General features: G+C 37.7%; 1 protein-coding gene across 4 annotated transcripts in view; it reads left to right on the top strand.

Annotated features, from left to right (window-relative positions):
* The window catches only part of SLC35F1 (solute carrier family 35 member F1), a 398,845-nt gene that overhangs the window by 225,158 nt on the left and 157,207 nt on the right, over positions 1-16,480 (top strand). For all 4 annotated transcript variants that reach the window (XM_059941968.1, XM_059941969.1, XM_059941971.1 and 1 more), the window contains exon 2: positions 14,553-14,728. In XM_059941968.1, coding sequence (XP_059797951.1) covers positions 14,553-14,728 — 176 coding nt within the window. The remainder of the gene's footprint in view (positions 1-14,552; positions 14,729-16,480) is intronic.

The following is a 16,480-nucleotide window of genomic DNA, read 5'->3' as shown; positions in this document are numbered from 1 at the left end:
AGTCTCTTTTTAGCCACTCTTTCTGAAGTTAATGTAATATCCGTCTCACCCAAGGAAGAAATGATCCAAGGTCAATCTGACCTCTTATTCACTCTTAGGGAATGTATCAGCAACTAAGTCATTAAACAAAGCCCATTCTGCCTGTCTTACTCATAGAACTTCATTAGGTTTATCTAAAATGTGCTTGAAAAATAATCTAATTTATCTTGCTCCAAGTAATTTAATTAGAATTCAATTAAATTCAGCAGAATGCATACATCATTTTAGATGTTGCACCTTGATTCATTTTATTTGCTATTTTTACTTTAAAGATGTAGTGAAGTTATTTAGCCCTGCAGTAGTCTATCTAAAGTAATCCATTTCATATATAAACTAACTAGTCCTTGGGAGCACTAAGGGAGACAAAATGTGTTCATCACTATGCATGCCACACACAACTCATATGAATTTAATCTCTTTGGCAGACTGTGTGCTGGGGAGACAAGTACTTCAGGTATCAGTTCACTTACACTTCCAAAACCGAGACCTTTTTAGCCCCTCCCTTGTTTTCCATCTGACACACACACACGTAAATAGATCAATAAGGGAAAAGATAGTCAGACTCTATTCAAATCACCTTCACAGTCACTATTAAAACTTTAAGGTGTCAATACAAAAGCACAAGCAACAAAAGCAAAAATAAACAAGCGGGACTACATCACACTAAAAAGCTTTTGCAAAGCAAAGGAAACAGTCAACAAAATGAAAAGGCAATCTACAGAACAGGAGAAAATATTTGCAAATCGTATATCTGATAAAGGGGGTTAATATCCAAAATATCGATATATAAGGAACTCATACAACTCAGCAGTTAAAAAAAAAAAACAAACCCCAATTTTAAAAAAATGAGCAAAGGACCTGAATAGACAGTTTTTCAAAGAAGACAAATGGTCAAGAGGCATATGAAAAGGTGCTCAACATTATTAATCGTGGAGGAAATGCAAATCCAAGCACAGTGAGATATCACCTCACACCTGTTTGGATGTCTATTACTGAAAAGATAAGAGATCACAAGTGTTGGCAAGGATGTAGAGAAAAGGGAACCCTTGTACACTGTTGATAGGAATGTAACTTGGTACCTTCATTGTGGAAAACAATATGACAATATGGAGGTTCTTTAAGAAATTAAAAATAGAACTCCCATATGACTCAGTAATCCCACTTTTGGGTATATATCCAAAGGAAATGAAATTAGTATCTCAAAGATATATCTGCACTCCCATGTTCAGTGCAGCATTATTCACAATAGCCACACTATATATATATATATAATATATATATATATAATGGAATATTGTTGAGCCATAGAAAAAGAAGGAAATCTTGCCATTTGTGACAACACAGATGAACGTGGAGGACATTACGCTAAGTGAAAAAAGCCAGACAGAGAAAGACAGATACTGTACGACTTCACTGATATGTGAAATTTTAAAAAGCTGAAGTCATAAAACCAGAGAGTAGAATAGTGGTTGCCAGGCACTGGAGGGTGGGGGAAATGGGGAGATGTTGGTCAAAGGGTAGAAACTCTCAGTTATAAGATGCATAAGGTCTGGGTATCTAATGCACAGCATAGTGATTATAGTTAATACTGTACTTATACTTGAAACTTGCTAAGAGAGTAGATCTTAAGTGTTCTTATTACACACACAAAAAGGGTAACTGTGGGGTGGTGGATATGTTTAATTAACTTGATAGTGGTAATCATTTCACAGTGTATACATAGGTTAAATCATCAAGTTATACACCTTTAAAAAATCACATCGTACAACCAAAATATATACAATTTTTATTTGTCAATCATACCTCAATAAAACTGGGGGGAAAAGCAAAAACAAAAACAAAACGTTAGATTTTCAGGAGAACCAGTGATGGCGTTTGAAACTCTCTTCTTTAGGGATACTGTGGGTTCAAAATACTAAAGTGTCGGGAAATTGTTTTTCTGTTGAGTAGACATGCCATACTGGGATACAATTGGTCTTACTAACACAATGTTAAAGGGCCTGGGCCCACGTGGGTCCTACATAAGCAACACCGGAAGAACGCCGACTTAACTCATTTTCCAGGAAGAGAGCCATAGTGCTGTATGTTGGGTTTTTGGGGGCCGGGATAATATAGCAGAAATCCTCCAAGGCTATAAGCTTCTGTAATTTAAAAACAAAGGGGGATAACAAGTGTCTTTTTCCTATATTTCCTTGACCCCAAATTGCTTATAGGTGAGGCATTCTCAAGCAGACGGTGAGCCCTCTGCCCTGTGCCGGAGCTGTGGTAATGCCTCAGCATTGCTCAAGAAGTTAGGCTGGAGGAGAGGTGGGGAGATAGGAAATACGCCTTTAGCAAAAAAAAAAAAAAAAATTTGTTAGAATTAAAATTAGAGTGTTTGTTTTTAGCTCTTGAAGCTTTACTTAATTTCCCTGTTAGTGGAACTTTAAAAAATTGAATGAGGCCATTCCCTATTTTTTTTTTAAATTTTAAAGACAAAAGCTTAACATCAAAATCTTAACATTGTCTTCTTTCATATTTTGCCACATACTCATTGGATGACCTTTGTGCCTTGGACAATTTGGAAACATTGCTGCAGCCTTTACTAAGTGACACAGGTGAGCTAGGTGAAATGTGTCAAAGATCTGAAACTGCTTGGATTTCCCCAAATCTGGAAAAGGAAGGAAAGGTGGTTTGTAAATGGTTTCTGTTGGAGACAGTAAGTGACTGCTTTCCCCAGCAGTCTCTGTTGTAAAAGGGCCAACCAGACTGAAGCAGTGTTGAAGGTTTCAAAACACCTCGCCTTGTCCCTTCCCACCCTGGGGACTGGATTTCACCAAAGCCAGTGTCTCAGAGCACATTTGGTACTTTCAACAGCATTTCACAATGAGCTCAAGGAGGAGAACGTGAGTGTGCAATTTATGTTTACATAAGTGACCCTTCATTTTTCTTTTCTTCCTTGTTCTTAAAGAACACGACTTGAGGGCCTGAGGCTGGTTTTCAGTCATAGCCTCGGCAGCTACTTTACTTATAAGAATAGGCTAATCTCTTTTATATAGAACATGAATTTAATGAGAAGGCTCATTTTCAGAATAAAAATCGCTATGGCACCATTGGTTTGTAATTTGCCTGATATTTTTTTTTGGCCTGCTGTGTTTACCATAATGCTTAGTCTTAGCACCTTTTAAAAAGTTGGAACATTGTGTACCTTATGAACCAACCTGAGTTGTCTTTGAACAAATTCATCAATTTAATATTGTTATTTTTTTCTTTTTCCACCAGCCCCCACTCCTGCCTCAAGTCTTAAAAATTTAAAAATCTTCCTTTGATTGCCTGGCCTCAGGAGGTCCTCCCGCTACCCCTCACCCCCAATTCTGTCCTCTTCCATCTTAAAGGCAGCTGAGAACCTTTTGGTAGTTCCCATTTAAGGACATCCCTTCCTTCTGATCTTCTAATTGCCTTTTCCTCTTTTAACCCTGAAGCAGGAGTGGCAATAATAGATTTTTTTTTTTATTAGAATCATCCCTACAATAGAAATTTCAACAGGTCAAATCTCTTAAATATATAACATTTAATTATGGTAAATAGCCAATGTTCACTCTTTCAGAAGACCTTTTCCTCTAGAATAAATTTTGTCTAGCCCATGTTGCAAAAATTGGATTTTGATGTAATTTTGAGTTGTTTTTCAAGGTAGTGTGTCAGAAGTACTGAGATAAAATTACTCCTTTACTCTCAGATCCTTGTGATGGGGCAATTGGAGTCATCTTTTGATGCAAAGAATGAGGTGGAAAATGTCAGCTAGTCTCCACTCAGAGAATCTTCTTATAACTTGAAAGCAAAAGCCAGATATATTTGTCTTCTAAAATGAGGCATGGCTTCCCTATTTATTTATCCTGAGTTCCCTGTTAAGTTCTTCCAAGTAGAAGGCATAATTGATGATCTCAGTTGATTATACATTTTTCAAGCAGGTTTTAATTGTGTGTGGAGAAGTTCAGCACTTAGTGGAATCTAATTTTCCCAATTTGCTCTCCTTCAAATACACTACACTTCATGCATACAAATTTGGTAGATATGTGATAAAATAATGGAATTTGACATGGGTCTTTATTTTTAAAGAAAGTGAGTCACCAGTCCACTTGTACTTTCTTTGTTTTTATTTATTCAATAGATTTTAAAGTTAAATGTTTGCCATTTGGCCTTAGGGTTCACTAACATAATTCAAAATGCAAAGTTAAAAACATTTTGTAATGAAAAATGTCAAAGTCATTTAAAAATTCATCAAGAAAGAAGACAGCAACACAGCTGGCCTAAAATGTAGTCATCTCTTTCCTAATCTCCAAGAAGATATTAGCAAGTGTGAGAATTCAAGTCAGAAATTCCTATTTAAAACTAAGATCTGTTAGTTTCATAATAGTCATGTCAGGTAAGACTCTTTAAAAATTCCTCATTTGCTTTTTTTTTTTTTTTTTTTTTGCTTTCCTTCCCCAACTTATGAAGAGCAGGAATCCTTTAAACTTTCCATATTTAGGAATAAATTAATTAGTCAGAACTTGAGGAAATAAATCTGGGATGCATGTTAGCAATATTTTCTCAACGTATCAATGCAATCATATAGATATATTTAAGTAATCAATAAGCGTATTTGGTACTTATGAAGTGTGCTAAAATGTAGTAAGAGCTATTATTCTGAGTATTTATCATGAACCAGATACTGTAGTAGGAAGTTTATATCAACTGTCTCATTTAGTCCTCATGACAGCCCTGAGAGATATGTATTTTTATCCCTATTTTATAGATGAAGCAAATAGATGAGTCTCAGCTAGTTAGTGGCAGAGTCAAGATCCAAATCCAGATCTATCCATTTCAAAACATATTCTTATTTTATGACACCATGGTGGTTCTCTGGAGGAAGATGACAAAAGTTTTAACCTTACAAGCTAAGAATTAAAAACATATCTTTTAAGTCAGTTGTCTCCAAAGTGAGAGTACACATCTCAGGGGAAAATACAAGTTGATCCCCTGGGATCCAGGAAGAAAATATTATCATTAGTTTATATGTGGGGAAAAAAAAGAAAAGAATTAAGCTTGACTAATTTTTAACGTATAAATTAACCCTGGTGCAATTTCTTAATTTGTAGATCAGATGGTTGCAACTTTATTTTTTAACTGCTGTGTAATTTTTTCTTTTCTTTATCTTTTTTCCTTACCTGTTTTATTCCTACCTCCCTACTTTCTCTTTCTTTCTTTTTGGTAACAGCTTTATTGAGATATTATATAATTCACATACCATACAATTCATCTATTTAAAGTGTAAAATTCTATGTTTTTTAGAATATTAGTATTTAGTATACAGATATGTGCAACTAACACCACAGTCATTTTAGAACATTTCATCACCTCAGAAAGAAACCCCCTACCCTTTAATTATCACCTCCTGATCTCCCCATCCCCCTAGCCCTCAGCAACAAGCTATCTACTTTCTGTCTCTGTAGATTTGCCAATTCTGGACATGTCATATAAATGGAATCATGTAAACTGTGGTCTTTTGTCACTGGTTTCTTTGGATGATTGACTCCTTTAAGGTGTATGAGATTCTTTGACAGACGAGTGGCTGTCCTGCTGTCAGAGGGGGTTCATAGTAGCCAGTTTATGTGAGTGTCTGGTTAAAGGATTTAGCAATTGTATCATCTCAGTAACTAAGCTTCACAAAGAGGATTGTTGCCTTAAAAATGATGCCTACACAAAAGCTGAGAGTCAGAGGTAATACCACAATGTACCATAAATAAATAACCAAAAAAAGTGCTCAGTTGAAACTTCTCTTATTCTTAATCTGACCTTTCTCCATCAGCCATGTGCCAAAGTAAAACAAACACAGTGAAATCTAATCACATGTAACAAAAATATTAGCTACAATTTGTAATTGTCAATAAGACAATTTATAAGACAAAATATGCATTTGCTTCTACTTTTATTAAGGGTGGACTTTGCTCTAAGTATACAGTGTGCCTTAAGATATTACCTGACATATTGTTAGCAAGCAGTTAAAAAACTAAGCAACCGTAACATAAAAATAACTTGTGCAATTTGTGGGGGGAGGGAAGGGAGTTATGTTTAATGTCATACAACCCATCACTTTTTAAAAAATTCCATTAAATATAATAATCATTGTTTAGCCTCAATTGGTATTTCTTATTTATTAATAAATGATCAAAATCCTTATATCAATACTACTGGAGAAATTCCTCTTCTTATCACTGTAAAGACAGCTATATTACACAAGAAAAACAAGATGGCAACATTCTGCAAATAATATTGAAAGATGCATAAAAAGCTATGCTGAAGATTGGAAGAAGCAAGTATTAAAAGCCTGCAGCTTTGCAATGCTGAGATGAAAGTACAGATGTATCTAGCATGCCTCCGTCAGAGGTGGATTTACCATGAAGCTAATGGAGTTTCAGGATGCCAGACTTGCATAGAGACATCTGGTTCTTCGATCTGGCTCCTTACTGAAACTTTTCCCCCATAATACAAGCAGGATTTAGATCTGACTAATGGAATGAGCAGAGAAATTTGGGGATGTTATGGCAGAAGCTTACTTCGTTTCCCTTGCTCAGAAATTCCAAAGAACAATTCTTACTGAATTAAAACACTACCCTACACTTTAGGGTCATCTGCTTCTTACCTCTCTTCACCCATCTCTGCTATTATTATGATTCTCACTGGCCAGCCCAGTGATTCTGCGTGTCAGTCTCTGCTTCTGAGACAGCACAGCATTCTTTTTTCCTGGAATGATATGCCACCTTCAAAATACCAAGTTAACTCTCTTCCATTATTTAAAACAAGCAAAACTGACTCAAAACTCTGTTCTCCATGAAACCTTTCCATATTTGCTTTGCCCAATTTTTAAAAAAAAATTTATTGGAGTATAGTTGATTTACAGTGTTGTGTTAGTTTCTGCTGTACAGCAAAGCAAATCCATTATAAATATACATATATCCACTCTTTTTTTAGATTCTGTTCCCATATCGGTCATTACAGAGTATTGAGTAGAGTTCCCTGTGCTATACAGTAGGTCCTTATTAGTTATCTGTTTTACATAGTAGTGTGTATATGTCAGATTGGGACTGACATACGCTCTGCCTAATTTTAAAGACTGAAATTATCTCTGATAACTTCTAGCAATTTTATATAGACATACTGGAGTACATGGGTATTTTTATGTTCTCTATGCAGGTAAAGTAGCTTCACTTATTTAAGTTCCGTGCCCCTCCACGCTTCTTGGAGGCAGGGACCAAGCATCCCTTCCTCATAACCTGTACCCAGCAGGCCTTGGCAAATGCTACTGACTGATCTCTTTCTCTGCAGTTAATCCCCAAACCTGCAGAGTGTGTGCATAATAAACGAGTAAACATTGCTGCTAACTCAGCTACCAATGAGCTTAATCAAATACACAGAAGAAATAGACTTTAAGATCGAAGATACCAATTTCAAGAGTTAATGATTACACATCAGCGTCTTCTAAAAGTAAGTCAGAATTACAGAGTAGAGGGAAATGTAGAGCTCATTATCTTTGCTTGAGTTCCCCAGAAAGCAGAGCCTTAAGTGCCGCTACTTTATTTAGGACTGCAATCCCAGGGAGCAGGAGTGAGGAAGGGAAGGAGGGAGAGAAGTTCTGGGGCACTGAGTACGCAACAGAGCACCTTGTGAGGCAGGACCATCTTCAGAGAACCTGCAGAAGTGACTGCTTCTCGGGACAGTCTGCCAGGGGGAGGGCCAGGGGGAGAGGAAGAAGAAGAATCTATCTGTCTGCTTTAGTTTTCTATTGCTCAAGTGCAATAATTCCCTGGCACCTCCCAGTTGCTGATGAGTGGGCACCCAATAGGTTCCCACAAGGTCCGGCCTTCAGCATCAACCTGGGATCTCCAGGATAGAAGGAACAAGGCACACGGAATGGGCATGACGCCCGGGGCCACTGGGCTGTGCCCACACCATTTTGGTTGCAGTCTATTCACAGTCTGTCATGGCAGCCACCACTGGAGCTAGGATACCTTGGAGATAGTGAGACCAAGAAGATTTGAAGGGGGGCATAAGTGTCTTAGACACTCATCAATTAAAATATCCTTACTTTACACGAAGGAATGCAAGCCCAAAGTTGGAGATGCGCAGGATCGTGGAGCTTAATCAACGGAACTCAAGAGCCAGGGGCTTCTAACTCCCTATTTGGTGCTTTTCACTCTGCTGTCCCACTTCTCTAGACAAACAACATCTAGTATACATGCACATCTGTGACTCATCCTTTCACACCAGAGTTTCAAATGTCTCCTACACTTACTACCTCATGGACTCAGTGGAATATTGTTTACGAGGGCTTCCTTGTGGCTTACTTGGTTCCCTCTAAAAAACAAAAACAAAAGAAACAGATACCACAGAACCAGAGAACAGGTTAAATTCCATGAATACAGAATCTGAGGCAAAGAAACTCCAATGAATGTTAAACCTCTGGAGATGTGTATTTGCTTCTTGCCTAATAATCTCCTTACATAGAAGTCTAATTAATACTTAAATGGAATATAGCCTTTCAGCAAAGATCTTCAAGAAGCTAATGTCCTAACTTCTGAAAACAGCAATCTTGTCAGAGAACATAGTAGAACACATTCTTCCCATGTTCAAGTGGTATTGTGTTTAGTCAAGGCAGTATACGTGTTATTTATGTACGTTCATCTGAATTCATATGCTGATTCAGATCTGACATGATTTGCCTGAGAATAGTTAACAGAATGAAGATGTCTCTGCAGAAAGTTTGATGTGCTGTCCTTCAAGATGATGATGGAACTGTTTCACTCTCATACCAAAGAATTACAAAGCAATATGATTATGTAACTATGCTGAAATTTTTCATACCTCTTTAAAAGAATGTATTCTTATAACTAAGGGAAGAAAATGAGATTCAACTTATGTTTTATATTAAATCTTATTATTTTTAATATCTACTTTGTAAAACACAAGTTTATTCACAAGATTCTAACGTCTATTTCTTTAACAGAGCAGAGCGCTTGTGGCAATGGTTTATGTCGGTCTTTATGAATACAAGCTCTATTATAACAGGTATTCAGCTTCCAGCAGCACTTTTTCCTGAGACTCATACATTTTTCATTGTCTAGTCATTCTGAATTTAAAGTAGATAGGATGTCCTTTTAAATGCATAAACAAAGATGAAAATGTGTATCATAGTCTCTTCTCCATTTCTGCTGCTAAAATTATAGGAACTCTGTATCCTATGTTAGAATGCATCTGGTGTGCTATTCTATAAACTACATGAATAGCCAACAGCTCCCAGTATAAAATTCCACCCGGCACCGTATTTAGCATCATTTTTGCAAGATAGGACCTTACCAGGCTTGTTCAGAAATGCACCAGAGAAGAGTTTATTAATCTCAGTGTCTAACTGGCAGAAGGAATACAGTGAAAATGAGATGTTTTTTGTCTTTCAGAGCTAGTAGTTTTTCAAGATAAGATAAGCAGCCATCTTTCAAATCTTCCGATCTTTTTCATTTGTAGATATTTTTTCACTTGTAAATTTGCTCATTCATTCATTCTGTATTTATTGAGCATCTATTTCCTTCCCATTCAGGAGTCCTCAAGGCACCAGGAATATAGAAATGACTAGAATACCTTCCCTTCTTTTCAGGAACTCATGAGTCATACAGTGTGGTGAGCACAAGTAGAGATAGGAACATACAGAGGAGGACACTTAACTCAGCCTTAGCGAGCAAGGCGCAGCCAAGGAGAGGCTTCCTGGAGAAGATGGTACCTTAAGTTCATGAAGAATTAAGTGAAGGGACCACAGATCTACTATAGTGGTTAGTGTGGGAAAAAATTGTTAGGAGGGATAAGGTGACAGTAAATGACCTGAAAAGATCCTTAGGCAGAGACAGTGGTAGGAAGACATTCTGAGACACAGATTACCAAAAGGATTTGCTCTCTGCTAAAAAAGAACAAAGGAGAATCTGATGAGGGGAAGATGGTGGGGCAGTGGAGAGGAGTGGGAGTGGAATCAGCCGAGTGTCAACATCTAGGTTTATTTATATTTTTATTTATTTTGCTTTGGTGATTCTAGTAACTTAGCTCAGATATGCAGACTTGCAACAGCTCCAGTACTAGCTCCCTTCACTTGGGAAAGGACTGGTGAACTAATCTGATAAAAGGTCCCTTCCATTCCTTCCTGTTTTACAAGTCATGTTTATTAGCATGATGGATAAAACCATAATGTGCGTTTTGTATCAAATCATACCAGCAGCAGCTGAATGACACGGCCACTAATTAAAAGCAGAAATTGGATACAGCAGATTTGCTGTTTTGTTTGGATGAAGAAGCAAGAATAAGCTTGTGTTGACCTCTGTTGAAAGGCACACATTACAGATGTCTTGGTGGAAGAGTTTTCATCAGTCAGTTGGGACGACTTGTTTTGTCTTCACCTTCCCCAGAATATTTCTGGAAACCAGCCACTTAGGTTTAGCACTGTGTTCTGTGCCCTCTGTGAGGGAAAAGAGTATTTTTTTGGCAGCATAATGATGGTGTAGCATAGTAATTAGGAAGTTGGGATTTGGAATCATATGACTTGGTTTCTATCCAAATCTTCTTCCTGCTGGCTCTGTGACCTTGGGCTGGCTGCTTAACCTCTCTAAGCATCAGTTTACTTATCTATCAAATGGAACCATAACAATATCTGCCTTGTAAAGTTATTATGAGGGTTAAATAAGACAGAATGTATAAATCTAAGCCTAGGACTCGGCACATAGTAAGAACTTATTAAATATGAATTATTATTGATATTTCATCTTAACTGGGTCCATTCTGTAGTAAGTTACTTGGGAACTAAGCTCCAAAATCTTGGTTTGGTAGTTCCCCAGTGACAAAGACTATGTCTTATTCATCTTTGCATACATAGTGCCTGGCATGTGAAGGCTGTTTTATAGTATTCAACATATTGGCACATATACATCAGAAGTACTAAAAATTTTTTTCTCTTATGTAAGCACTCTGTCATTTTTTGTGGCTTGATTTTGTTCAGGATATTGCCAAGGTTTCAAATACCATGGTTGTAACTTAAGCAGTTGTAGGAATTACCACATCCTAGCAGTAGTCGTCGACCTTCTTTTCCCAAGGAGACACGCTCCATACACAGCATTCTCCAGCGGACATACTCAGCACCAGGACCCACTCTCTGGTATATGAGCTGTAACTCTCCCCACTTCTCTTTCACTTAAGGATGTAAGTTATTATGCAAGTAAGAGTGACCCAATGAAAGGATAATCATGAATCCACTCTAAATTATTTTTAATCATTTTAAACATTATTATTTTAGCTATTTTTGTTACTTTTATGTTATATAGTGACTAGATCAAACTTCTTCAAAGGATTCTTTGAATTCTTTAGAATTCTTCAAAGTCAGCACCTTTATTTCTCACCACTTCTGTCCAATTAGTCACCACTAACTATCCCTTCTGTGAAATTCTCTGTTCCCTTTGTTTCCATGATACCAAGTGTTGCTCTGGTACTCTCCACACAGCCAAAAGTGGTCTTTCAAAGGCTGGCAGTGACTACAAATCATCTTTTGTCAGTCCTCATTCTTCATGCCCTCTAAGCAACATTCAATATTACAACTGTTCCCTCCACGAAAGTCTCTGTTCCCTTGGTTTCCTTGACATAAAGAACTATCTTGGTTCTTTGACTTCTGACTCCAATGATGTGCCTCTTCTGACTCCAATGATGTGCCTCTTCTTTCTTCCCTAACCCCAATCTGGGGATTCTCCAAAGACTTCCTAGGCCTTCTTATTTTCTTTCCTCTTCTTCCTTCCATGTTGTTAGCATCTGTTTCCAGTACTTTAGCCACCACTCTTATATGTAAAACTTCCACATATTTTTCTCCTGGTTGACCTCCCTATCCAACTCTGATCCCATGATTCTAATACTGCTGGATCATTTGGAAGTTCATTTGGCAGCTCAAATTCAATATACTAAAAATGTTTGTTATCTTTACACTAAAACCAACTCCTTATCATGGTTTTTGTTAGTGGATATCACACTTCTCTTAGGTTGGCTTAAAAACCTTTGAGTTAAATCTGGTACTTCTCTTTACTTCTGCTTTTCTTTCTTCTTTTTTTTTAAATCATCCTTTCATTTCAACAAAACTCTTCAGTGTTGCCTAGGTCTACCTCTGCACTGTCTTGAAGCTCTCCATTTTCTACTTCCTCTGAATGGTATTGCCCAGCTGTAAATATAGTGAAGAACATTACACCAATATCACAGTAAAAACAATAATTATAGTACAATGATATAGAAGTAAAGGAGATACATCCCAGGGAAGAGAGGGCAGTGGAGACTTTTTAAAGGGGGTAACATAACGTGTGAGCCAAATCTTGAAAGATGAATAAGAGTCAGACTGACACGTCGGGATGAACATTCTGGAAATAATAACGTGAAAAGGAATGCCAACAAAGAAGACCATGACTCATTGTTGAAGTGCAAGTAGCTCTGTAGGTCTGGAGCTCTGGCTTCATGGGGGAATAAAGTGGGGAAACAGGAGGCAGAGCTTTGCGGTAGTAGGAGTGGAGGGAGGGTATTGAGAGCCTTGTTTCAGTATCTGCTGCTGCATAACAAACCACCCCAAACTTCATGCCCTAAAACAACACAACCATTGATTATTTCTCACAGTTCTCCAACTGGGCAGCAATCACTGGGGATGGTTCATCTCTGCTCCACATGACTCAGGTTGGCACTGCTCCACTGGGGCCAGAGGATCCACAGTCCTCACTCACATGTCTGGTACTTCAGCTGAGGTGGCAGTGGTTGGCTGGGTCTCTCTTCTTCTTTTCACACAGCCTCTCAATATTCAGTAGTCTAACTCTGGTTCATTACATGGAAGCTGTATCCTAAGAGGGCAGAAAATGGAAGCCGCAGAGCTTCTTAAGGTTTAGGACCAGAAGTCACATGACATCTCTCCCCCTACCTTCTATTGGTCAAAGCAAGTCACAAAGGAAAAGGCAAATAGACCCCACCTCCCTTTGGGAGGAGCAGCATGAATGTAGAGGGATGTGAGGAAATGTTGGCAGACATCTTTGTAGATGGTGTAACATAGGCCTTATAGATCACTGCATTCTGTAGGGTACCATCTATAGGGTATCATCTATAGGGTAGGATTTTAAGCAACAGACTGACATTTTAAACTTACATGTTTAAAAACATTGCTTTGACTCCTTTGACACCTTTACGAAGATTGAATTGAAGGGTCGGGGCCAGTACCTGGAAACAGAGCAATCTACCCATCTACCAACGCAGCCTCTGCCAATATGTTACAGGCTAACCTCTGCAGAGTCTTTTTCATAGGTCCACATGCATTGCCACAATTTTTCCTCCTCATGGAAGCAAATGGAATGAGTGATGGATGCCTTTTTTAAAAAGAAGGATACCAGCTAGGTATCCACCCAGAACCCTGCCCAGGGGCCCAGTGCCCCTTCCAGAAAGATGGATTCACATCTGCCATGGGGGAGGGAATATGCAGTGCTGCAGATGCTCTGCCTAATGCTTTTCTGTTTAGAAATACTACTCTTTGCTTATTTTATGTTGCTTTTTCTTTAAATAAATAAACCAGGAAAGTCAGATGAGACTCCTGGGGAGAGCAGAAGTTTACTTTGCAGAAGCCAGGGGCTTGTCCTGTGTCAGAGCGTACAGGTGGATGTAACCATAAAGCCCACATGGGCGTTTTATTTCTATGCAAAGTGAACCGTTTGACTCTTGCCTGTAATCTCCACTACAGTGGTCTGTAGGGTCAGTGCCTATAAAAAAAGCCATAGAAAATATTCACAGAATTTGAAATGTCTTATTGTACCACCTCAGTCACTAAATTTCCTTCATGAATGAGAGTTTTAATGTGTCGGCAACTGCGACTTGAGCAGAGGAGAGCAGAGGCTAGTTCTTATTAGTGCTTGTTAGAACAAACTGTTCAATATCTGGCAATGGAGAGGAGATATAGTCCTTTTAGATTATCAGGGGTTTGTATAGCACCTTTACCTAAGTGTTCCTAGAGCCAAGATTTCGGTCTATGAAGAAAAAAAGTCTCCGTTTTTTGGTACAAGAACCTGAGGACAAGGTTGGAATATGGTCCTGCTTCGTCAGTGTTCAGGTTCTGTCTCAGGTTTCTGAACACTTGTTCATGCCATGGTGGCATGATGTTAATTTCCCCCCAGAGCTCCAGGGCTCAGTAGGTAGAAGCCAGGATCACTTGGAGAGATTTGGTCTCAAATCTCAGCTTTGCCACTTCCTAGTTATGCGACTGTAAGGAAATTCCTTAACCCCTCTAAACTTTGGTTTCTTCCTCTGCAAAACCCCAGTAAGGTAGCATTGCTATGATGGATTAAAAGAAATACTGTTTATTGCACTTAGCCTAGTGAATGGCACAAGTGCTCAGTAAATTTTAAGTGATTGTTCTAATGGACTTTCTGCTGATCTTTGCTATGTTTCTCTTTATTTCTCAGGGAGATGTTAATCTCTGTGGCTCTAGGCCAGGTGTTATCCCTCCTTATTTGTGGAATTAGCTTGACCAGCAAGTACCTGTCAGAAGATTTCCATGCCAATACACCAGTCTTCCAGAGTTTCCTCAATTACATCCTTCTCTTCTTGGTCTATACCACCACACTAGCTGTCAGACAAGGTAAGCATGCAAAATCCCAAGAATATAGCTTCGTTTCTCTTTTAGCAACATCTACAAGAGTGATGAGCGATGACCAGATTAACTTTTTTCACTTACAGCGTCATAAGACAATTCAACACCCCAAATCTCACTTTTCTATTTTGCAGTAATACAGCAAACAAAATGAGTGAGTAAATCACAAAGAAGCATAAATTGTGTGAATTCAGCAGGAAGTAGGAAATGCATGTATAGGCAGAAATGTACAATTGCTCATATTTGAATTCCTGTTAGCATTCCTTGTACCCCTCAGTGAATCTAAATAGACTGCTTCCCTGGAACCTGGAATAGGCCTGATGAAGCTGTCTTAATAAATGCTAACCCTTAGAAATCCAAGGGGATTACAGACAAATATATGTTCTTGGGAAAGTGTCACGAGAAAGATAAAAATAGTAAACACAAACAACTCTAGTAATAACAAAGGGGAAAAGAAAGCTACCACAAATGGCCATGTGAGATGTTCTGTCTAAACTTAAAAGAGCCAAAACAATGAAACAAGTGCTCCAAGAGTCAATGCAAGAAAAACTTATTAAAGGGCAATTGCAATCCTTGGGGTATATCTCTGGAGGATATACTTCAGAGACTTATGATTATACCTATGGCCCAGAAATAGCCAATAATAATCCCCCAGTAGCAGCTGTTGACTGTAAAATATACACTGAAAAGTAGCCATTAATAGGTTTGAAGACAATTATATACCATAATAATGAATAAAGATATGTGTATAGCCATATACATCAATCCTAAGAGTCATACTCTTTAGAAACTTTGCTAATAATCGTATGTCAGCATTGAATTTTTACATTTCCTTATTTGGATTGTCCTTCAGAATAATATTGCTTAATTAAAATGATTTGACCAGGACTAGATTTCATCTTAGAGGGAGAGTAAAAATGAACAAGTTAGGACTGAATTCTAGTTTAACCTGGGATTTGTTTAAAGTATTGGAAAAGCTAATTTCATTTACTTCTCAAATATTGGTGTTATTGGTGTTTGTTTTTTAAAATTTAACATCGGTAGGCATAATTAATTTAAGAGTAAAATTTCAAATAAAACCTCAGGCTACAGAAGTTATAGACATTGAGTCTCAGCTATATTTCCTCAGTAGGATTTGGAAGCTAATGATTTTGAATGCCACAAATGCATTATCTAAACAGTTATACCCACAATTTCACCATTGGTGCCTCGATCCAGGAAAGAACTCCAGAAAATGAGGAAACTGGGGAGGCATATAATTAGAAATTTACTTATGAGAGACTGTTAACATGAGGAATGTATAGTTTGGTCGTTCAAGAAGAGAGAGCTATGCAGTTCAACTTAAAAATCACTTAATGAAAGTTTGAATAATAGTTTAGAATTATTAAAGAATAGAATGATTTTAGCGCAGTACAAGGATTATAATTAAGGATAGTAAGATTAAATGAAGAGCAATTTTGCAACACTCTAATAAAACCAAAAAAAATCACACGAAAGTGTTGAATTTACGTTCTCTAGAGATTTTTAGAACCAAACAGTCTAGACTACAAGATGGTGAACTACAACTAGTCTTTGGGTTCTTGTCAGTCTTATTTTCCAGGAGCCCAGAGATTTAACAAAAAGTCTCAGCAGGGAAAAAAATAAAATCAAGCCATTCTAAGAAACAGAGAATAATTTCACAGTTACAGGTAGAGACAGAAAAGCTTAAAAAACTAAATGTAGACAAAGACCCAAGGTTAA

Source organism: Balaenoptera ricei, chromosome 12, assembly GCF_028023285.1.
Source record: "Balaenoptera ricei isolate mBalRic1 chromosome 12, mBalRic1.hap2, whole genome shotgun sequence".
NCBI classification, from domain to species: Eukaryota; Metazoa; Chordata; class Mammalia; order Artiodactyla; family Balaenopteridae; genus Balaenoptera; species Balaenoptera ricei.
This window is presented reverse-complemented; position numbering and strand designations above follow the sequence as displayed.